This window comes from Myxocyprinus asiaticus, chromosome 48 (genome assembly GCF_019703515.2).
Source record: "Myxocyprinus asiaticus isolate MX2 ecotype Aquarium Trade chromosome 48, UBuf_Myxa_2, whole genome shotgun sequence".
Lineage (NCBI taxonomy): Eukaryota > Metazoa > Chordata > Actinopteri > Cypriniformes > Catostomidae > Myxocyprinus > Myxocyprinus asiaticus.
In genome coordinates this window covers 23,923,540-23,946,360 of record NC_059391.1, presented here as the reverse complement: position 1 = coordinate 23,946,360, position 22,821 = coordinate 23,923,540, and the positions used below count along the sequence as shown (strand labels likewise).

Below are 22,821 nucleotides of genomic sequence, written 5' to 3'. Positions count from 1 at the left end.
CCATTGTGTCCTTGAGCAAGGCACTTAACTCCAGGTTTTCTCCAGGGGGATTTGGATAAAAGCGTCTGCCAAATGCATAAATGTAAATGTAAATTTGTGGGAATTTGTGTGCGATTACGTTTGTATCATGGCAACATGAATACGTCACACAAGAGACTGCTTGTACTCCACCCTCTCATGAAGTGTTGGATTACAGTTAAGTACTTAAAATGTATCTTTTTTTGCACCAAAAGTGATTGTATCGCTTTAGAAGACATTAATTTAACAGCTGGAGTCGTATGGGTGACGTTTATGCTGACTGTCTGTAATTAATGGAGCTTCAAAAGAGAAATCTCCATTCATTTTTAGGACCTACTGAGCTAAGATATGTTTTCTATTTTTCTTCAAATGTGTTCTGGTGAAGAAAGAAAGTCATACACACCTGGGATATCATGAGGTTGAGTAAATAATGAAAGAATTTTCATTTTTGGGTGAACTATCCCTTTAAAGATGATGTAAGCAATTTCTAACCCTAACTTCCACCAGACTTAGCCACTGAATTACCTTCCTACCTTCCAAGACATGTCAGCAAACCCAAAAGCAAAATGACTGACGAGCAGAGTAGCTTGAAGCACCTTTTATATTCTTAAATTTGTAATTTAAGCATTTAAATAAAAAATCTCAACCCAAATGTCTCAATTAACATTAGTATGATGGGCATTAAAGGAATATTCTGGGTTCAATACAAGTTAAGCTCAATCGACAGCATTTGTGGCATTAAGTTTATTACCACGCAAAATAATTTCGTCTTGTCCCTCCTTTTCATAAAAAAATTAAGAGGCAAAAATCAAGGTTACAGTGAGGCACTGTAAGCCAATTTAAGGCATAAATGTGAAGCTTATTATTTTATACATTTTATAAATTGACGTTTTTACAGTTGTTTTATGGTTTACGGCACTACATCGACATGGCAATGAATTTTTAATTTGGATATAACTACACTGTAAAGATTAGTGAGTGATTTTATCACTAAAATCATGTTAACACGCATATTGTTTTGTGGCTATACTTTTGAAATGGTGGATATTTTAATGTTTAGAGATTGGCCTCCCCATTCACTTCCATTGTAAGTGCCTCACTGTGACTCAGATTTTAGCTTTTTTTTTTTTTTTTTTTTTTTTTGAAGAAAATGTGGGACAAGTCGAAATACATTTTTGTGTTAATCAACATTATGCAGAAAAAGCTGTCGATTGAGCTTAAATGTAACCGGAATACCTTTTAAATTGTCTTCAGAGACAGCACTCAGAGTCATGAGGAGAGCCTGTCAGTGTTGCGTTCAAGTGGAGAGTTCTTGCGGTACTGTGTGAGCGTGGCCCTGCAGAAGATTCAGCAGCTGGAGGAGACCGGAAACACAGATGGGCCAGAGGGACAAAGCCCTGACAAGACCTTCAACCACATCTGTGACATCACCAGGTCACGCCTTCATTGTGTTATTCACATTTATTTACATTTACTTTTATCCAAAGCGACTTACAAAAGAGGAAAACATAAGCGAATCATCTTAAGGAGACAGTGGTATGAAAAGTGCCATATTACAAAGTTTCACTAGCCTCAGAATATTTTTTTTTTTTTTTTTTTTTGTAGTGACTGGTTAAGTGCTCATGGAAAAGATGTTTTTATTCAGTTTGTACTTAACCCAGTTGTTTAATAAAAATGTGGTTTTGGATCGATGACATGCTTCTAAGTGCGTTAAAACACACTTTTCTTAGCAGAAAACAGTACAGACTGAGCATGGCATGTGTTATTTTAAGGGGTACATTTCCTGAAGCAAGGCTGGGATTCTTAACTTCCAGTTTCCTTATGTGTATAGTGTGCTCATGTGGCGCTACACAAACGTGCCGTCGACTGTGGAGGATGCTGGGAAAAAGGAGAAGGGCCAGAGTGTGTCTCTGCTGTGTCTAGAGGGTCTGCTGAGGGTTTTCACCCTCGTTGTGCAGCGATACCCGACACGTGTGGACAACTTCCTGTCCTGTCTAGGTGAGTGACTTCACACTGCTTGTCTGCTTGAAATGTCTCTACGACTTCTAGATAATAAAATAATACATTAATATGCTGAAAATTTTGTGGTGTCTTGACGTTTCAGGAGAAGGAGAGGGCGATAGGTCTGATACTACAGAGCAGACCGCTTTCTACATCCGCCAGTTTCAGGTGCCAGCTTTGTTTTTATTGATTCCAACATAAGTCACTCTTAACATTACGATAAAATTAGACAGAAAACATCTGTGCATTTTAGGTCTGTGCATTTGGTCTTTTGGTTTGTACAGCGAGCACTGATGACCCAGCTCAGTGGTGGAGAGGAGGAGTTCAACAGTAAGGAAGCTCAATTATTGGTCAGCATTCTCAGTGTCCTCTCGCGGCAGCTCAACTCTTCTTCCACGCAGGTAGCTCTTTTAAACACTAATGTTAAAGCAGTATATTTGTATTCGTGGCTGCCATGTATCTCAATATACTTCTGTTCTTGCATGCAGTTTGTGCAAATGATCACCTGGACCGTGAAAATCTGTAAAGAAACAAATTTCGGTAAGTGATTCTTGATCAGCAGAGACCATTGCCAAGTAGATTTTTTTTAAAATTATTATTACAGACAGCTGGGATGTATTTAAACCATGATGGAATCGTAAATGTATATTTAGAGAAACCTATAGTATACTGTATTCTTTCATATGACTACTGACCAGTCTGATACACACACATCGTCTCTCTCTCAGAGGACATTTCTTTCAGTAAGGGCTTGCTGTCTCTGCTGTTCAGCCTACATGTCCTCTATAAAAGTCCAGTGTCTCTGCTCTGGGAGATGTGCCAGGACATACACAGCCAGCTGGGAGACATCGACCAGGTATTGTGGGATTTAAAAGGACAACATGAGGGTGAGAATATAAGGACAGAATTTGTATTTCTTGGTGAACTGTCCTTTTAACACTGATGGATTCTCTCAAGTGTGCTCAGAAAAAGAGAAAAACTTATCCACTGGTTGTCTTAAGGTAGCAAAATTGTCTCAAGTTTGCTTTAAAGACTTAAAATGTTGAGGTTATTAAAGGAATAGTTTACCCGAAAATGTGAAGTACATCATTTACTCATGCCATCCCAGATGTGTGACTTTCTTCTGCAGGACACAAACAAAGATTTTCAGAAAAATATCTCCGCTCTGTAGGTCCATACAATGCAAGTGAATGGTGATTAAAACTTTGAAGCTCCAAAAAACACATAAAGGCAGCATAAAAGTAATTAATTAGACTCCAGTGGTCTTCTGAATTGAAGAAATTGTTTTTGGGTGAGAACAGACTAAAATATAACTCCTTTTTTACTATAAATCTTGACATCAACAGTCTCATTGGCGATTATGATTTTAAGCTCAATTACACTTCCTAGCAGCATCTAGCATTTTGCGCATGCATCAAGCACTAGGCAGTATAATCAAGCTTGAAATCATGATTGTGCCTACAGACTGCAATGGCAAGATGCACAGTGAAAAAGGAGTTCCATTTTAGTCTGTTCTCACCCAAAACCGATTGGATTACTTCCGAAGACATTGATTAAATTATTGGAGTCTAATGGATTTATTTTGTGCTGCCTTTATATGCTGTTAGGAGCTTCACATTTTTGGTCACCATTTACTTGCATTTTATTAACCTACAGAGCTGAGATATTCTTCTAAAATCCTTTGTGTTCAGCAGAAGAAAATCAAACATCTGGGATGACACGAGGGTGAGTAAATGATAAGATCATTTTGTGTTAACTGTTCCTTTAAAGGGGCTGATTTATATATATATATATATATATATATATATAAGTAACTTGAAGACTTCACATTTGATCTGAACCATGTCCATCTCTGAGCAGGATGTAGAAGTGGAGAAACAGTCTCACTTTGCTATCGTCAGCATGAAGACAGCTGCTTCCACTACTGTAAGAACACTGTACAGACATTTTGTCACAATAACTTTGTAGTTTTGAATCATCTATAACAGCATGCTGTCTGCCTCTACTCCTGTCCAGCTTTTAGTCTTGTCTCAGGTTGGAAAGGTGCTGGATGAAGTTGACTGGCTGATTGCCAAGAAAAAAGGCCAGATAAGCTCAGATAGAACAACCTCAGGTAACACACATGTACACACCCCAAAACAAGGTGGGTCAAGCTTTATTCTCTTAGACAAACAACACTGAGAACTTCCTGTGTGTACATGTATTAGGAAGTACACAACAGCCACTTGGCCAGCAGGACCCGATTGAAAAGGCCATCACGATTCAGTTGGGGACGTTGTTAACAGCTTTACATGAGCTGGTTCAGACCGCCCTGCCCCCGGGACCCTGCTCAGACACACTGATGAGGGAACTTAGTCGAACCTACAGCATCCTCACAACACTCACCAAATATGTAAGTACTGTCCTGAATACAAATGAATCTGGACCTGACGTTTTCACGCATGAAGAATTACTCCAATTATTCTACCACAGATTTCTATGATTCAGCGGTGTAATGTAGGACCAGTTTTAGGCCTACAGAATATCACATCCACGTTAAGGATTTAACAAAGTGATCTACTTTTCCAAAAGTTAAACATTAATTTTTTCTAGAACCTCTGCTCTTTGTTTTTTTCCCCCAAACTTTGCTACTAACTTATTTTGGAATACTTTTTGAATGGTAGTCTTCAGGTGTGTAGCTAGACCCTGGCTGATAGGGCTGAAGCCCCGGATCTTTTGTTAATAGATTTTTGTCACGAAAAAAATAAATAAGGCTTAGCCCAAGTTCATTACATCAGGGTTCAAAAGCAACAAGTCAGGCTGCAATTCTGGCTTCAAATGTAAATTAATTCCGATCAGTAAGCCCCACTTTCATTCATTAACAGTATGCATTTTGAATTTTTTTACCTGCCGTTCGTGCTCAGGTTCATCAGACACGTTATTTTTTTTTTTTTCCCACCTGGATTCCAACAACTCCCGTTATTGATATAATTAGACATCAAATGATTGGATGAAAGTTGTCACCAGTTTGACGACACCAACTGATTGGATGGTTATCCACCCACAAGATAAGGCATAGGTAATTCTGTATCTTCTGACACTTTGCCGTTTCGACAGTAGAAAAACTAAAACTGTTTGTGTTTTTATTTGTATTAACAGTAAATGCTGAATAAATGTACTGGAAAGAAAATAATTAGTTATATGTGACACATTTGTCCTGAACAATGAGTGATATGAATGAGATTTTTATTTTTTATGACAAACCGATTTTGCCTGGCTCCCACATTTATGGTTTCACTGTATGCCAAATATAAGAATACAAAAAATATCAAGGTCACCATCACTTCCTATGAGAGAATGTTTTTTTTTAAATTAACTATTTCAGACTTTTCTGAGAGTGCTGTGGAAATGTAATTGATCAGTTAAGCACATAGCAATTGATGGTAAGCACATAGACACCCTTAGAACTGAAAATATTGTAAGGTAATTTTATTCAATTTAAAGCAGAACTTGAATTGATTGAATAATATATGGAGTTAGATGCATTATAATTATAAGGCACGAAGGTTGGAAAACAACATTTTTAATTCACAGTTGACAGTGTATTTCCCACTTTTCTGTAAGCCAAGGTATATAAAATCTTCAATTATTTCTCACGATATTCCTAGAAGCAGATAAATATTTAAGTCCTTTTGCTACTGTAAATCTTAACATTGACTTTCACTTAAGTAAAAAAATATTTAAATATTGATCTGTTTTTCACCCACATCTATCATATTGCTTCATTAAACAATATTCTGAAGTTATAGAAAAGAAGTGACAAATGTAGTTACATATCGTATATTGAGCTGTATGGAATATTCTGAATAGGTAACAGGTCTATCAGTTGTGTAGAAGAGTAAAAACACATGTTCATACGCTGGAAGCTGCGATATTACTTCGTCCCCATTATAATATTAATCGACAAAGCAGTAAACAACTTATTTAAATGCATGTGATAGTTTTGTCTTGTCTAATGTTAACCATTTAAAATTCACACTTAACTTCGAACTTAGTGGCTGTTTGTTTTTCTGCAACTTATCCACCTTTTTCCTGAACGTGGAAGTGTTAACACTATTCGACTGTTTTCAGTTTCCGGTCTCCAGTGTTTTCACTCGCATAGGCATATATTCTTAGCAGGTAATGTAATGTTTAAGGTATTACATTTGTCAAAAAACTAGTACTTCATCAGATGTTATCAATAAAACAACAGGATGTCTTTGCGGGGGCTTGTTTGCCCATAGTCCCCATTAATTTCCATGCTTGGGTGGAACCAAGGGAGTATATTTGGCTTGAACATTGGGGGGGTTGCAGTGTGAAGCATTTACAGGTTTCCATTGATCATGGTATAAATATTGGGGGTGTTGTACTTGCTTGTTTTGATAGAATCCCTGTCATGGATGGAAGGATTCTTGTGGGCTAAGCCCCGGATGTCACTAAAGTCTAGCGACACCCCTGGTAGTTTCTAGAAGCTCTGTATATAATATCAGAGTCCTCAAAGTTCATGTTTTGTTTTTCTCCTAGTATATTCAGCTGTGTGCAACTCAGCCTGGTCAACTCCCTGCACGACTGGAGAAACTGGTGAGCACTATTTACTAAATCGAATTATTTATGCTACAGATATGAATGAATCACTCCAATCTTATTTGTTTAAAGTTGACTGTTAAACATTAGTTTTTGCACTCTGTGGGACCACCGTAGTAACTTAAGAGATATTTCATGTGGCTATTTGAATCAGTTCAAAAAGAATAACTTTACTTTGATTCAGTCTGAGTGGATAACAAGCCTTAACATCTTAAAAATCAATAAAAATGGCTGAGCAATATTGTAGATGATATATAATATCTGTGTAGATCACACTAGCCAAGATTCCATCCACTTTTTTTGCTGTTCTGTTATCGACAAATTGATATTGCATAAAAAAATGTTAGCAAATTTGCCGTCTCCTGCTCATTTCCATCCAATTGGCCTTTTACCGACAAAATGGTATACGTGATAACGTCATCCTACCAATAAAAAAAATGCAGTCGCATATGTTTTGGTTTATCGCAAAAGAAATCTGCTCTTGAGCCGTTTCCATACAGAATTTTGTGTACAGTTGTGCTCAAATGTTTGCATACCCTGGCAGAAATTGTGAAATTTTGCCATTGATTTTGAAAATATGACTGATCATGCAAAAACAAAAAACTGTCTTTTATTTAAGGATAGTGATCAAATGAAGCCATTTATCATCACATAGTTGTTTGGCTCCTTTTTAAATCATAATGTTAACAGAAATCACCCAAATGGCCCTGATCAAATGTTTACATACCCTTGAATGTTTGGCCTTGTTACAGACACACAAGGTGACACACACAGGTTTAAATGGCAATTAAAGGTTAATTTCCCACACCTGTGTCTTTTTAAATTGCAATTAGTGTCTGTGTATATATAGTCAATGAGTTTGTTAGCTCTCACGTGGATGCACTGAGCCATGGGAGCAGAAAAGAACTGTCAAAAGACCTGCGTAACAAGGTAATGGAACTTTATAAAGATGGAAAAGAATATAAAAAGATATCCAAAGCCTTGAAAATGCCAGTCAGTACTGTTCACTTAAGATTCGGGGATCTCTTGATACCAAGCCAAGGACAGGTAGACCAAGAAAGATTTCAGCCACAACTGCCAGAAGAATTGTTTGGGATACAAAGAAAACCCACAGGTAACCTCAGGAGAAATACAGGCTGCTCTGGAAAAAGACGTTGTGGTTGTTTCAAGGAGCACAATACTTGTTGACCCCTCTCCAAACATAGCGCTTATGGTTGTGACCATAAAGCTCTATTTTGGTCTCGTCACTCCAAATTACAGTGTGCCAGAAGCTGTGAGGCGTGTTAAGGTGTGGTCCGGCATATTGTAACCGGGCTTTTTTGTGGCATTTGCGCAGTAAAGGCTTCTTTCTGGCAACTCGACCATGCAGCTCATTTTTGTTCAGGTATCATTGTATTGTGCTCCTTGTAACAACCACACCATCTTTTTCCAGAGCAGCCTGTATTTCTCCTGAGGGTACCTGTGGGTTTTTATTTGTATCCCGAACAATTCTTCTGGCAGTTGTGGCTGAAATCTTTCTTGGTCTATCTGACCTTGGCTTGGTATCAAGAGATCCCTGAATTTTCCACTCCTTAATAAGTGATTGAACAGTACTGACTGGCATTTTCAAGGCTTTGGATATCTTTTTATATTCTTTTCCATCTTTATAAAGTTCCATTACCTTGTTACGCAGGTCTTTTGACAGTTCTTTTCAGCTCCCCATGGCTCAGTATCTAGCCTGCTCAGTGCATCCACGTGAGAGCTAACAAACTCATTGACTATTTATACACAGACACTATTGCAATTGAAAAAGTCACAGGTGTGGGAAATTAACCTTTTAAACCTGTGTGTGTCACCTTGTGTGTCTGTAATAAGGCCAAACATTCAAGGGTATGTAAACTTTTGATCAGGGCCATTTGGGTGATTTCTTTTATCAATATGATTTAAAAAGGAGCCAAACAACTATGTGATGATAAATGGCTTCATATGATCACTATCCTTAAATAAAAGACAGGTTTTTTTGCATGATCAGTCATATTTTCAAAATCAATGCCACAATTTCTGCAAGGGTATGCAAACTTTTGAGCACAACTGTATATTGCAAATTGTGTACCTTTCACGTCCCAGATGTACCCAAATCTTTGTAAAATGGAGAGTGTGACAATTAATTAAAACCTCACACAAAGTGTATCCAAACTAGTTTTTCACGACTTTTGAAGTATCCACATAAAATTTATGCGCTGACTTTGTCGACACTTGTGAAATTTTATCATAATTTGCGTTTCCATCAGCTATACTGGTAAACATTTTGATGCACTAAAAAATAAATCCTTGAATGGAAATGTAGTTACTGACACTGACTTCATGGATCCAGATTTAAGGGATAGTTCAACCTAAAAATAAGTTATTTTATCATTTACTCACCCTCATGCCATCCCAGATGAGTATGACTTTATTTCTTCAGTAGAACACAAACAAAGATTTTTAGAAGAATATCTCAGCTGTGTAGGTCCATACAATGCAAGTGAGTGTGTGTTCTTTTGTGTTCTGCTGAAGAAAGAAAGTCATACACATCTGGGATGACATGAGGGTGAGTAAATGATGAGTGTTCATTTTTGGGTTAAGTATCCCTTCAAACATTTTCAGAAACGAATCAATCGCTTTTGATTAAAATGTCAGGTGTATGGTTTATTCAACTTGTGGTCATGGATTGCACCAATATTTCTTCTCGTTTTATTTCGCGAATGCCTGAAATTTTTCATCTTGTGTGTTTAACCAGGTAAAGCTGTCTGGGTCTCACTTGACTCCTCAGTGTTACAGTTTCATCACATATGTACAGGTATGTGTCTGTATGCATTGTTTGCCATTTTCAAACTCCTTCTAATGAGCCTAATGCACTGTTAAATGATCCTCTTGTTCAGAGTGGAGAGCTGACGGCAGGAGGCCCAGAAAAGACGAAGAAGAAGAAAAAAGATGATGAGGCTGTCGCAGCTGCTTCAGTAAGAACCATTTTTACTAGTAATAATGCTTTGAGATTAAATATAATGCTAGTGTGTCAGAGTGTGAAATGTACTCAAAAGCTCTGAGTAGAATCAGTTTTGATTTTTCTCTTTTTATATTCAAAGGCTAAAGTTCTTCGGGAGACTAAAGCCATCCCCAACCTCATTTTCAACATTGAACAGTATGAGAAGTTTCTCATTCTTCTCTCCAAGAAGTCAAAGGTAAAGTCTGTTTAAGGTTTTTTTTTTCTTTTTTTTCTTTGCTATACACAAAGATAAAAAAAACAACAAAAAAACAAGGCACATCTTTAAATATATTTACACTACGGCACCCTCTGCAGGTCAATCTGATGCAGTACATGAAGCTGAGCACTTCGAGAGACTTCAGAATCAATGCCGCCACTCTGGATGCGGCACTGCAGGAACAGGAACAACAGCAGGATGAAAGCCAGCAGGTTTGTGTCCATTTAAACTGTCAATTATGTGAGACAGCTGTTGGTTTGGATTTTCCTCATTAACATGGTATACTTTCTCACTTTAGACTGAACATTCTCAGCCTTCAGAGGAAAATCAGGCACCCAAGAAGAAGAGGCGGAAGCAGTGAGCTTCTGTGCCTTCTTTTGAACTTTTTCACCTAGTTCGTTCTTCACCTGTATGCAGAGCACTGCCCTTTTCTAAGTTCACACAAGGGGCGGCCATTCAGAGTGTTATCCTTTGTTTTATACCACAGATATTATTTTACTTTGGCCACAGATCCTTTGATGATCTCTAGAATCTGGTAAATATCCAAGGCTTCACCTGTTGATGTAAAAACAACAGATTTTATGTTCATACCAATATATTTGTTTTGGGAAAAACATATGTAATTATATGCCCATTTCTTGTTTAACTAATACTTTGTGTCTTATATTTTACACGAGTTTGTGAAGATAGTTTTAGTCCTAAATAAGGAGTCTTGATATTCAAACCACTGCTGCTATATAATCTTAATAAACATAAATGTCTTAGATTGGCAGTTACAGTATTGTGTCACTCAGTTTATACTTAACCTCACTAGGGCTGGGGGATATGTAAAAAATATTGTATCGATAATTGCCTTAATAAATATTGTGCTATACGATTACATCATCAACCCCCCTCCAAGGGTCGGTGAATATTTTTTCTTTATTGATTTTGCTTTCATTTCAAATTTGTTTAAACATGAAAAAACGTAATACATTTCTAAATTCAAATTGCACTTTTAAATAAACGAAAAAAGCTATTAAAAAAACGAAGTGATCAAAAAATCGTATTTAACCACTTCCCCAAATCCAAACATTTACCGTCTCCAATGGCCCCACTTGCCATCACGCAAGCATCAGTCAGCAACAACAGGTGGAAAATTACTAATAGCCTACAGATTAAGAACTAAAGACAATTATAAATGTAAAGATGTTATATATATATATATAATAATAATAATCATGATAATAAAGACTAATAAATTCCCATGTGTTCTTATCAAATGTGTGTTTGTATTGCGTTTTGGTAATAGTTAATGATGCCTAAAGGGAAAAAAAAATAGAACTGAATTTTAGGTTCAAGGCGAACGTGTCGTATTATTTTATGATTTAATTACTTTCGTCTTTGTTTCTTTAATACAAAGATATGTTACTGAACCTGCAGAGTTGCGTTCACAATGCATGTTAACCGCAAACTGGTCTGTGGAAATAAAGCAAATTAAACTCACAGCACCTCCTGAGATGATCGGAGATCATTTGCAGCATTCTCACAAATGACATTATTCTTGCAAACAGTTTTCAGATGAATGAAACAAAGAAAAAAACTGATAACTCTTTACATGTGCCTGTTCCATGAGACAGGCTCGCGCTGCACACCTATAAACAAACAGCGAATCAGACACAAGCATTGATGGCTTTTCTTTTGTCTGTTCTTAAAAATATAATAGTGTGTTTCTTCAAGACTATCAGCATTTCTTGTCATGTGTCACTCTGAGATGTCTTTCAGGTTGCCCGCCTTTTGCGGGAAGATGAGCACAATGACCCACGCAAGAAATACATTTGGACGAGGAGCTCACAAACTGGATTCAGTCTCGTCACATCTGGCAGGTGCTAGTTTCACACCCTGGGCTACTGTTTAATATATTTGCTGACTTCCCAGATCCATGGTTTTGCCATTTCCCGATATTGTCAATCATTGTCTGTCAATTGAGTGTCGCAATCGGAATCATAGTAAGATATCATCGATATCTGATTATATTGTCCTAATGCCCAGCACTAACCTTACCTTGTGGTAGTCCATATCTCCATCCACTCCAGTGGGATTTGGAGTCATGCAGTCCATGGTCACCTCCTTCCGTAAGCACTGATCAATGTCTACCCCACTGAAGAAAGCTAATGACTGTGGCAGATCCTTCATTCCCAGTTTATAAGCAAACGTACACCTGTGGACATGCGGTTGTATTCAGACATTGATTTTACAGAATAATATCAAATCAAATTTAAGGCAGAAATTAGAGAGTGGTCTTCACCTTGTAAGCAGGTTTGTGATCTGTAAGGCCAAAGCAGCTCTGTATCGATCCTCGCTCCACACCAGGTAACGTACCTCATCGTGAAAACTGATGCAGAAGCACCCGTCAGTGACATATTTTAGCCATAATTGATGATAAAAGTAAGGCATCTGCTCAATTTTACGGAGAGATAAAGGTAGCAAACATGGCCACTACAAGGTTCCCACACCTTTCAACCAATGAATTTTTATGATTTTTGCACAAAAAGAGATCATAACTAAAGTCTATATTAACTATAGAAATGTTTTCCTGACTTTACCCTAATTTTTTTAGATATAAAGCTGAAGTGTGTCATTTCTGCACCACTGAACGGAAAATTAAATGTTTGTTTTCAAATAGCTTTCTAAATACGCTGACCCCTACTCCCACTATTGGTTGAGTCAATATTAATTTGTCGTTATAGATGGGGTCGCAAAAAAATAAAAACAGAAATTTTTATAGCACCACAGAAGCCGTGTTTACAGTTTGAGAAAATTAACCTACAAATGAATTACAGTTGTTTCCGCATATTAAGCTAGGATAAGAAATATTTTATAAGAAATAAGAAAATATTTTAACACAGAAAAAGTTACACACTTCAGCTTTAATTCATTTCCACAACATTATTATTTATTTATTTTTTTTACTTCTCATTTCCATGACTTTTCCCTTATTATTTTAGATTTAACTAATTTCCATGACTTCCCAAATTTGCTTTAGATTTAACTAATTTCCGTGACTTTTCCCAGATTTTTTTTAGATTTAACTAATTTCCTTGACTTTCCCCTTATTTAAAAAAAAAAAAAAAAAAAAAGATTTGATTTAACTCATTCCATGTCTTTTCCCTAGGAGTTTAAGATTTTACTAATTTCCATTTACTTTTCCAGGCCTAGAAATGCTTTAAAGTTCCTGGACTAGCAACTCTTTGACTAAGATTTAAAGCCACTTAACAGTTCTGATAAGCATTACAGAAAAAAACACATAAAACGGTTTGTATTTCAAGGTAGTCAGCTGACCTTTGAGCTGCCAGTTTTAAGATCTTGCGTAACTCCTGCAGTGATATGGTGCTGTCCTCATCTCTCTCCATTCACCTGCCCAAACAATAGTTATCAGTTACATTAACCAGAGGTCTTCAACTTCGTATAGAATAGTTCACCCAAAAATGAAAATTCTCTCATGATTTACTCACCCTCCTGGCATCCCAGATGTGTATGACTTTTTATTCTGCAGAACTCAATTGAAGATTTTTAGAAGAATATTTCAGCTCTGTAGGTCCATACAATGAAAGTGAATGGGTGCCAAAATTTTGAAGTTCCAAAATCCACAAAGGCATCATAAAAGTAATCCATGTGATCAGACACAATATGATAGGTGTGGGTGAGAAACATCAATATTTAAGTAATTTTTTTTATTATTGGAAATTCTTGTCCCTTCTCAATAGGGGGTGATATGCATGAAGAATGTGAATCACCAAAAACAGAAGGTGAAAGTGAAGGAAAATAACTTAAATATAGATCTGTTTCTCACTCACACCTATCATATCACTTCTGAAGATATGGATTTAACCACCCAGTCGTCAGGAGCACTTTTTTTGTTGCCCTTATTTGGATTTTTGAGTTTAAAAAATTGCCACCCATTCGCTTGCATTGTATGGACCTACAGAGCTGAAATATTCTTCTAAAAATCTTCATTTGTGTTCTGCAGAAGACAAAGTCATACACATCTGGGATGCTAGGAGGGTGAGTAAATGATGAGAGAATTTACGGGTGAACTATTCCTTTAAAACTACCAAGGGGCCACTAGTAAGGTCAGTGTCAGTTGAACAAATACAAGCATTTTTACAACCATGAATTTGAGCTATATACGCTGATCAGCCACAACATTAAAACCACCTGCCTAATATCGTGTTGGTCCCCCTCATGCCGCCAAAACAGCTCTGACACGTTGAGGCATGCACTCCACAAGACCTCTGAAGGTGTCCTGTGGTATCTGACACCAGGATGTTAGCAGCAGATCCTTTAAGTCTAAGTTGTGAGGTGGGGCCTCCATGGATCGGACTTGTTGGTACAGCACATCCCATAGATGCTCAATCGGATTGAGATCTGGGGAATTCAGAGGCCAAGTCAACACCTTGAACTCTTTGTCATGTTCCTCAAACCATTCCTTAACAATTTTTGCAGTGTGGCAGGGCGCATTATCCTGCTGAAAGAGGCCACTGCCATCAGGGAATACCGTTGCCATGAAGGGGTGTACGTGGTCTGCAAGTATCTTTAGATAGGTGGTACGTATCAAAGTAACATCCACATGAATGCCAGGACCCAAGGTTTCCCAGCAGAACATTGCCCAGAGCATCACACTGCCTCTGCTGGCCTGCCTTTTTTCCACGGTGCATCCTGCTGCCATCTCTTCCCCAGGTAAACGATGCACACGCACCCGGCCTTCCACATGATCTAAAAGAAAACGTGATTCATCAGACCAGACCACCTTCTTCCATTGCTCCATGGTCCAGTTCTGATGCTCACGCGCCCATTGTAGGCACTTTCGGCGGTGGACAGGGGTCAGCATGGGCACTCTGACCAGTCTGTGGCTACGCAGCCCCATACGCAGCAAGCTGCAATGCATTGTGTGTTCTGACACCTTTTTATCATGGCCAGCATTAAGTTTTTCAGCAATTTGTGCTACAGCAGCTCTTCTGTGGGATCGGACCAGATGGGCTAGCCTTCACTCCCCACGCATATCAATGAAACTTGGGCACCCATGACCCTGTCACCGGTTGTCTTTCCTTGGACCACTTTTGCTAGGTACTAACCACTGCATAATGGGAACATCCCACAAGACCTGCCATTTTGGAAATCCTTTGACCCAGTTGTCTAGCCATCACAATTTGGCCCTTGTCAAAGTCGCTCAGATCCTTACGCTTGCCCATTTTTCCTGCTTCCAACACATGAAATTCAAGAACTGACTGTTCACTTGCTGCCTAATATATCCCAACCCTTGACAGGTGCCATTGTAATGAGATAATAAATGTTAGTCACTGCACCTGTCAGTGGTTTTAATGTTGTGGCTGATCAGTGTATAGTTATTGCTGTTCAGTTTGCATACAATTTAGCACACATGCGCAGCCAAACTTTTTTTGATGTATTTAAGCACAGAGGCTTGTTTCTGGTCATCAATTAGGCTACAATTACACATTTTACATTTGTAATGAGCTATGTGGGGAAAAATAACATTAGGGGCCATATGAAACCAAACCCAATTTGGCCCAGAGCTCAGTAATTTGAGACTCCTGAGTTAAGCTAATGAAAAGAAACACTGAAATTAGCAGATTTGAGAATTTCTCAAATTTCAGTTCTGGTAGAAATAAATCAGAATACCTAAGAGGTTTTTCAGCCTACCTGCGCAGGCCTTTGTTAAGTGCGAACATCTGTCTGGCTATACTAGCTGCTGCTTTTTGCCTCAGTTGAACTGCATGAGCAGTCATTCCGAAAATGGTTGGCCGGCTCCATAAATCCGTCCATAGTTGAAGACTTTGGCATGCTCACGGCTGATGCCCACTGCGTCTGCTGTCCGACTGTGCAGGTCTGTACCCTGACTTTTCTTTCCCTAGAGTGTCATCCAACCAAATGCTGTGCATCCTGCAATTGGAAAGTGAGAGTGACATTATATTGACCTTTAACATTTGTCTTCTGAATTTTCTACTTTGATGCCCATTTCTGTATTGGGCATGTACTGGCAGGGGACAACTGACATCTGAAATACCATGCATCCCAGCAAAGTGTGCTTCTCCCAGCACAGCAGCGATCCACAGCTCTTGTGTCCACATCTGCTCCCACCAGATGATAACCAGGAGGAACCTGCACCATGGCCTTCCGTTAACTGCCAGCACAATTTCTCTGAAAATACACACACAACGATTTTAAATGCCACTCCACACTGAGACAGATGGGACAGTTTTCTAGTACCTTCTATCAAAAACTAAGTCCTCTCAAGACCTCGGAATGTTCATGTATGACATGATCTCTTACTGTAATTATTACATCATACTTTTGCTTAAAAAGACAAAACGTTGTGTGAATTTATGACCTTCACTCAATTTGCCTTTCCAAATAAATGGTCTCTTTATTATTGGTAAAGAAAAAAAAAAACGTATGAATCATTGTATTTGCCTTACGAGTGTTACTTGCAGTCAGCCATGTCGGCTCTACAACTCGATGAGTCACTGTTCCAGCAGAGATGACTTGGGGTAAAATGGCTCCATACTGTCCTTCCTCATTATAGTCATCATGTCTGATGGTGGAGCAAAGAGGTCACATGACATATGGTGTTTAGAAGCATAAGAGCTAGACCTATTAGAAGATGCGCCACCAGCATACCTGCTAACAGTACGTGGCAGTTCTCCTTTCCGAAGCCACAATACAAGTGCATATTATGAGGCAGTTTGAAGAACCAACACCCAGGGATGCTAACATCATTGTATGGTCTATTTCCATGGTGATAAGGACAGTCACGTTTCCCGTTTTTTACTTTCAAAAGAACAAAAACAAAACTATTGTCTTTGTTATTGTCACAAACATGAAAAATTTAATTGATGAAACTTCATATTTTCATCTTTTGAAATAACCTAAAGTAATAAATTCTCTATTTTATTTAAAATATTTTACAATTTTATTAATATATTTTAGCTCTAATATTTTATAATAATTTATATACTAATTTTTATATTTAAATATTTCAAAAATATGTTAATATATTTTTGCTCTATACAATAATTTAATTAAATACTATTTTTATATTTAAATATTTTTAAAAGGTGTCAATATATTTTTGCTCTGTTTTAATGTAATAAATTAGCATTTAATTAAATACTATTTAATATTTAAAATAGGTTAAATATTTGAAAATTGTTATATACTGTATTGTTGCTTTACATTTATTATAAAAATGTAATATTTAAATATGTTTTCATATTTAAAATATTTTGAAATTAAAATATTACAATTTTTAAAATGATGTTTAATATTTATATAAATAAGATGTTATTAAAAATGCTGCTTAATTTTGTGATTTCTTTTTGGCTACTGTAATGAATCTAACCTTGGTCCTCTTGCATGAGACTGATGCACTCAGTACGTCGTCATCGAACACCTCCAGACGACTCACTTCTTCAACCTACACACACATGAACACAAACCCGTTCTAAATCTCTCACAAAATCCAGATATGGGCCAAGTATATCAAAACAAGAGCATTTGTAAACATGTTATCTACCACCATGGTTTTTGTGAAGAATGTTCTATCCAGGCTCTTACTCTGCCACACAGCACTGTCCATCAACATGAGGTCATCAGAAGGCGATCTGTCCAGACACAGGCTGTTCCTTCCCCTTTCGCTCACAGTACTTCTTATAGATGCTCTCAATCACCCTAGAAAATAACAATCAAAAGTTTCAGCAGTCTTGGATGCCATAGATTTAAAGGGAAAAAGCTGACTTTTTAATACACAGAGATAATCCACTTTATATTTCATAATGAACAAATGGTATGGTTCCAAACACACTCTTCATTGACACTTTATTCTACTTAATAGGGCATACAGGTCCCTCAGTGTCTTCTGATATCTCTAGGTTATCTGTGGCCTGGCACCAGGTAACCCCAGCCGTGCTGGTCAGTGTAATGCAGGGGAAAGCCATCCCATGTGAGGCCCATCAGCTTGGGCATGACCCTCATTTGTAGACTGATGAGACTGGATCCAGGAAACCAGTCCTCTGCCACAGACATCTTCACATACAGTTTACAGTACCAGCATACATAAAAGGAGGAATAAGATTAGAGTAATGCTATATAACTAGGTATTTATGCAAAATGTGCTCCCTTGCAATTTAGAATCAAATGACCCATCAGAGGGCTGGGTGGGCAGGTAAATGTTGTCTCTGCTTCGGCAGGCAGCTTACGGTCTCCTTCAGTCTCTGTAATAGTTCTCTTCTGGGGTTTGGACCATCCTCCTCCTCATCTAAAGGAGGACCAGGGTCTGAAACAGCAGGTAAACAATGCTATAGTTCCTCTTCTTCTAATAAATTCAGGGTTCCCACTCCTTAAAATCACTTTATAGTGATTCCATACACAAAAAGCAATTTCAAAATTTTTTCAAATCTATTTTATACCACCAGTATGCAATCCAAAAATCAGCACCAAAAGGGTTAAGGATGGCCAGGCATAAACACTTCAACATCATGAAGAAGACAGAATGTAGAATGAAAGACACACCCTTGTCCCAGTCTTTGGGTACATTTTTATCGGTTGCAGCTGCTGCTGCTTCTGCCTCCTGTTTGGCTTTCTTCTTGCTTACAGGCATTTTCTTCTGTTTGAAAACTTGAACGTCCCACTCCAAATCCCAGAGCCAGGTATCCTCTTTGTACCTGGAGAACAAGATCAACACCAAACATGTGATTATCAAACCCTAACCCCTGTTTCACTTCACTCATAAAAAACTCCAAATATAATTTGCATACTTGGTTAAGTGCTGTATAAAATCTGTCGGGACATTACCGATCATCCTGCAATAACTGACAGGCAACGTCAGCCAGAATCATCAACGACTTCTTCATCTCTCTCTCTGCAGCTCCTCATAAGTGTCCTGTGAATCTTCCAAGTACTGCCCCCAGTTCTGATTGACAGGAAGGTAGCAGACATCCATTTCCAGCATACCTGCAAGTGTCACTGGGTGAAGACACCTACAAAGATGCAGAAAAGTTTAAGTGCTTAAGTACAAGATTTTATGTGTTGAGTTATGGTTAGAAGGGGCTGTGGGGCCTGGGTAGCTCAGTGGTAAAAGATGCTGGCTACCACCCCTGGAGTTTGCTAGTTCGAATCCCAGGGTGTGCTGAGTGACTCCAGTCAGGTCTCCTAAGCAACCAAATTGGCCCTGTTGCTAGGAGGGTTGAGTCACATGGGGTAACCTCCTCATGGTTGCTATAATGTGGTTCGTTCTCGGTGGGGAGCGTGGTGAGTTGAGCGCGGATGCTGTGGTGGATGGCGTGAAGCCTCCACATGTGCTATGTCTCTGTGGCAATGCGCTCAACAAGCCACGTGATAAGGTGCATGGGTTGATGGTCTCAGATGCGGAGGCAACTGGGATTTGTCCTCCGCCACCCGGATTGAGGCGAATCACTATGTGACCACAAGAACTTTAAAAAAAAAGCGCACTGGGAATTGGGCATTCCAAATTGGGTGAAAAAGGGGGAAAAAAAATAAATAAAGGATTTGTAAATTTTGTAGATATTCATACCTTTCCATAATGAGATGCAGCTGCTGTGTGAAGACCTCATGTGTGGCCAGACAATCAATAGCACAATACTGCATCAGCTCCTACAGTGTCAAAGAAGCAAACCAAAGAATAGAGATAATAGCATAAGTTACTCATAGGTTTACTCTGCTTTTTTAAATATTCGTGCATTCATTAATTTACTTTCGTTATTTACGACCTTAGAGTTGCTTGTTGTAACAGAATAAGGACATTGCAGGATCTAAATACTGTACTTTGTAGCACCTCAGACTTCTCTGCTTACATGGAAGTTGGTCCTAACATCAGACATGCTGCCCTTCACAAACACATCTCTTGCTTCTTTCTTGAGCGGTTCTCCTCCAACACACAGAGCGTGAACATCAGCAAGATTATTAATACTGCTGAAATCAACCCATTCCCATGAGCCTATCTGCAACAAAAGACCCATTGAATTCACATTTATGCATTTTGCAGACACTGTTATCCCAGGTGACATGCAGGACATTTGCAGTGGATTTTCCGAAGCATCTCGATATTGCTTCTTATCGCTTCTTAAATCCCAAGATTGATCTTGTACTCTCTGCACAACTCAATACAATTAGAGTAAATCACTAGCATATAAGACCAAATTTTGCGCTATGCGACTAAAAATGTCTGTGTTTAGCCACTGGCTGATAAATGTTCTGATTTCACTCGCCAGTGATTGAGTAGATTATTGGTCAAGAAGTTCAGCATCTTTTCACTGCATGTTGAGCATAAAAGTTTGATTTGCCTTGTTCCGTGTAATGTGTCTCATTCACGACAATTTCGTAAATATACAAAAGAATTGGGAGTAATTTCCACTTAAAATGGAGCTTCCCGAAAACTTTCCGCCGGATTCACGAATGCTTCGTATTCCCCAGATTTGTTAGTACAACTTGTGCATATTAGTGAATTACAAACATTCTGAAATAGAGCATGCGTGCACATTCATTCACAATTATCTAATCCACGCCCATGAAAATGCCATATAAACAAGGCTTCAGACTCACAAGTAAATGAGAATAGGAAGCTTTGAACATGTATGCGAACAGTAATAAATTGACAGAATGCCTGAAGAAGGTCTTTGACTGAAAGGCTGTAAGATATTACAGATTTAAAAGCTACACGACAGTGTGCGGGATATTTCCCCATTGTTTACGCACCTGCCTGCCTTGTGTTATTTTATGGTTTTACCACTGACCATATGTCAGCTGAGCATGATTTACTGATGCCTATACTAAATTATGAAATCTAAATAATAGAGCTTGTAACAAATAAAAAAAACAGTCCATCCAGTCACGTTAGAGGGCATTATTTTTGTTTTTCCTCGAGAAAATCACACGCAAACCCATATCAAGAACTTCTGCTGGAAATAACCAGAGTTGTGATATACAAATATACTTGAAATAACCAGAGTTGTGATATACAAATATACTTGAAATAATAAATGCAAGCAGCAAAGAAACGTTTCTAAATAAAAGATTTTTTTTTATTTTATTTTTTTTATTTATTATTAGTTATTTTTTAAGGTTAATTTCACTCATTTAATTATTAATTATTTTTACTTCTATCAAAATGTAGTCATGGCAATTTGTCTGAAAGAACAACACGTTTGGATGTCTTCCACACGATTTACACATGGTCGGGAGCAGGTGTAAATTTTGTTCGTACTGACAAACGTTTTGAAAATACAAAAACTTCAATGAATCAGAAAATTGCACCATTCTAAACTCCTCCTTTCAGGAAGCCTACTCTGCTCTGATTGGTCAGATGTCCCAGTCTGTTGTGATTGGTCTACAGCTTAGTGTAGTGTTTGAGGGCGGGTCAAAGCTGTTCGCGAGCAGCCAATGAAGACCAGAGGCGGGTTTTTTGTTACCAAATTACGTAGGTTAGTACAGGAAGTAAGTCTGGAATTACTAACGATTCGTTTCAGGTGTTCAGAATCGGTTCTTTCTTTTGGGAGTCAGTAACTCCATTTGTCATGCGTTTTGATTTGTGAAACTTTGCAGACTTTTTTTACATTCACATACAGCTATATTACACACTACATGAAAGGTAATATTTGAAAAACCGTAATAGGTGCTCTTTAATACCCTTTCGGTTTTTTAAGGAAGTTGTTGATCAAAAACAACAAAACATAAACATTTAATTCTAATCACGAATAGCATAGTTAAGTTCAAGAAGCCATTCGAGTCCTCTCTTGTTAATTTGCGCTCATTTACAGATACTCTTTACAGAACTGCCAGTTTTCTTAAAGAGACAGTACCGATTTTTAACACGTTCTACAAATCAAAGTAAATACTTGTAAATAGTATAAATTATGCATTAAAGAATACGCATGTGACAAAATGTAATATATACAATCTATCATATTTATTGATGGAATACCTGGATTTTTTAAGAAGTAAAAACAAAATATATACCAACACAGGCAAAGGTTAAGATAAGTTGGCCTCGTGGCCTAATGGATAAGGCGTCTGACTTCGGATCAGAAGATTGCAGGTTCGAGTCCTGCCGGGGTCGAGTTTTTTTCTATTTCAAAAAAGACTCTTTACAGAAGTGGTATGCTCTAAATGTGTACGAGTAAAATACACATAATCACAAGCTACATATAACTATGAAATATGTAAAAATCGCCTAATGTATTAAATTTAAAGATTAAATTGTCACTTTTAAGCTTTTTTTGATGATCAATTGTTTCTAATGCTGTATGACAAAAGACGATTATCGACAAGACACTAAATGTCCAAAGCAAACAAAGCTGTCTTCTAAATCCCTTTAAAAATTATATTTAAAATTTAAATTTCCAGCTCGTCTTCTTATGATGACCACAAGGAGGCGATAACTTCTTAGGCAACAGTATGAGCACATCTAAGACTTAAAATGCAACTTTTTAAAAAAACATTGTGATATATCAACAATCAAGCTCCTTATAAAACGTCATCAGTGTTTAAAATATATTCTCTAGATATCAACACTCATACGGATGGCAATAAATTACTTTGTATATGTTACTGTAATAGAGATATCAAACATTTAAAGTGTCTGAAAGAATAACTCATCATGTTTAGCTCACAAAAATGTATTTTAATGTCAGCCTAAGCTAATGGATAAAAGTCATTTCTGCCATGTCCTTTGTTAAAAGAAAGCTCTGCACAAAAAAAAAAAAAAAAAAAAAAAAAAATAGATTATGATGCAGGAAATAATTGTACTCTCCACTCAGAAACTTTGAAGCATTTTGAAAGATAATAAAGCATAATTTTTCCAATCTCAATATATATTTTTTTTATGTTAACAACAAATGAATAAACAACAGCATTTTAAGTACAGAGGATGTAAAAGGTTTACCTTCGACACCAGCTTGTGCATCAT

General features: G+C 37.6%; 1 protein-coding gene, 1 non-coding gene and 1 pseudogene across 2 annotated transcripts in view; 2 read left to right on the top strand and 1 right to left on the bottom strand.

Annotated features, from left to right (window-relative positions):
* LOC127437693 (Fanconi anemia group I protein-like) overlaps positions 1-11,314 on the top strand; it is a 21,958-nt gene extending 10,644 nt beyond the window's left edge. The window contains exons 24-38 of the mRNA XM_051692770.1: positions 1,273-1,452; positions 1,850-2,016; positions 2,123-2,187; positions 2,304-2,420; positions 2,508-2,559; positions 2,748-2,875; positions 3,880-3,945; positions 4,036-4,132; positions 4,227-4,411; positions 6,562-6,618; positions 9,380-9,439; positions 9,522-9,599; positions 9,726-9,821; positions 9,941-10,054; positions 10,141-11,314. Coding sequence (XP_051548730.1) covers positions 1,273-1,452; positions 1,850-2,016; positions 2,123-2,187; positions 2,304-2,420; positions 2,508-2,559; positions 2,748-2,875; positions 3,880-3,945; positions 4,036-4,132; positions 4,227-4,411; positions 6,562-6,618; positions 9,380-9,439; positions 9,522-9,599; positions 9,726-9,821; positions 9,941-10,054; positions 10,141-10,203 — 1,525 coding nt within the window. The 3' untranslated portion in view covers positions 10,204-11,314. The remainder of the gene's footprint in view (positions 1-1,272; positions 1,453-1,849; positions 2,017-2,122; positions 2,188-2,303; positions 2,421-2,507; positions 2,560-2,747; positions 2,876-3,879; positions 3,946-4,035; positions 4,133-4,226; positions 4,412-6,561; positions 6,619-9,379; positions 9,440-9,521; positions 9,600-9,725; positions 9,822-9,940; positions 10,055-10,140) is intronic.
* LOC127437366 (DNA polymerase subunit gamma-1-like) lies at positions 10,333-22,821 on the bottom strand (annotated as a pseudogene).
* On the top strand, positions 21,900-21,972 carry trnar-ucg (transfer RNA arginine (anticodon UCG)). Its single transcript has one exon. It is a non-coding gene; the product is annotated as a tRNA-Arg (tRNA).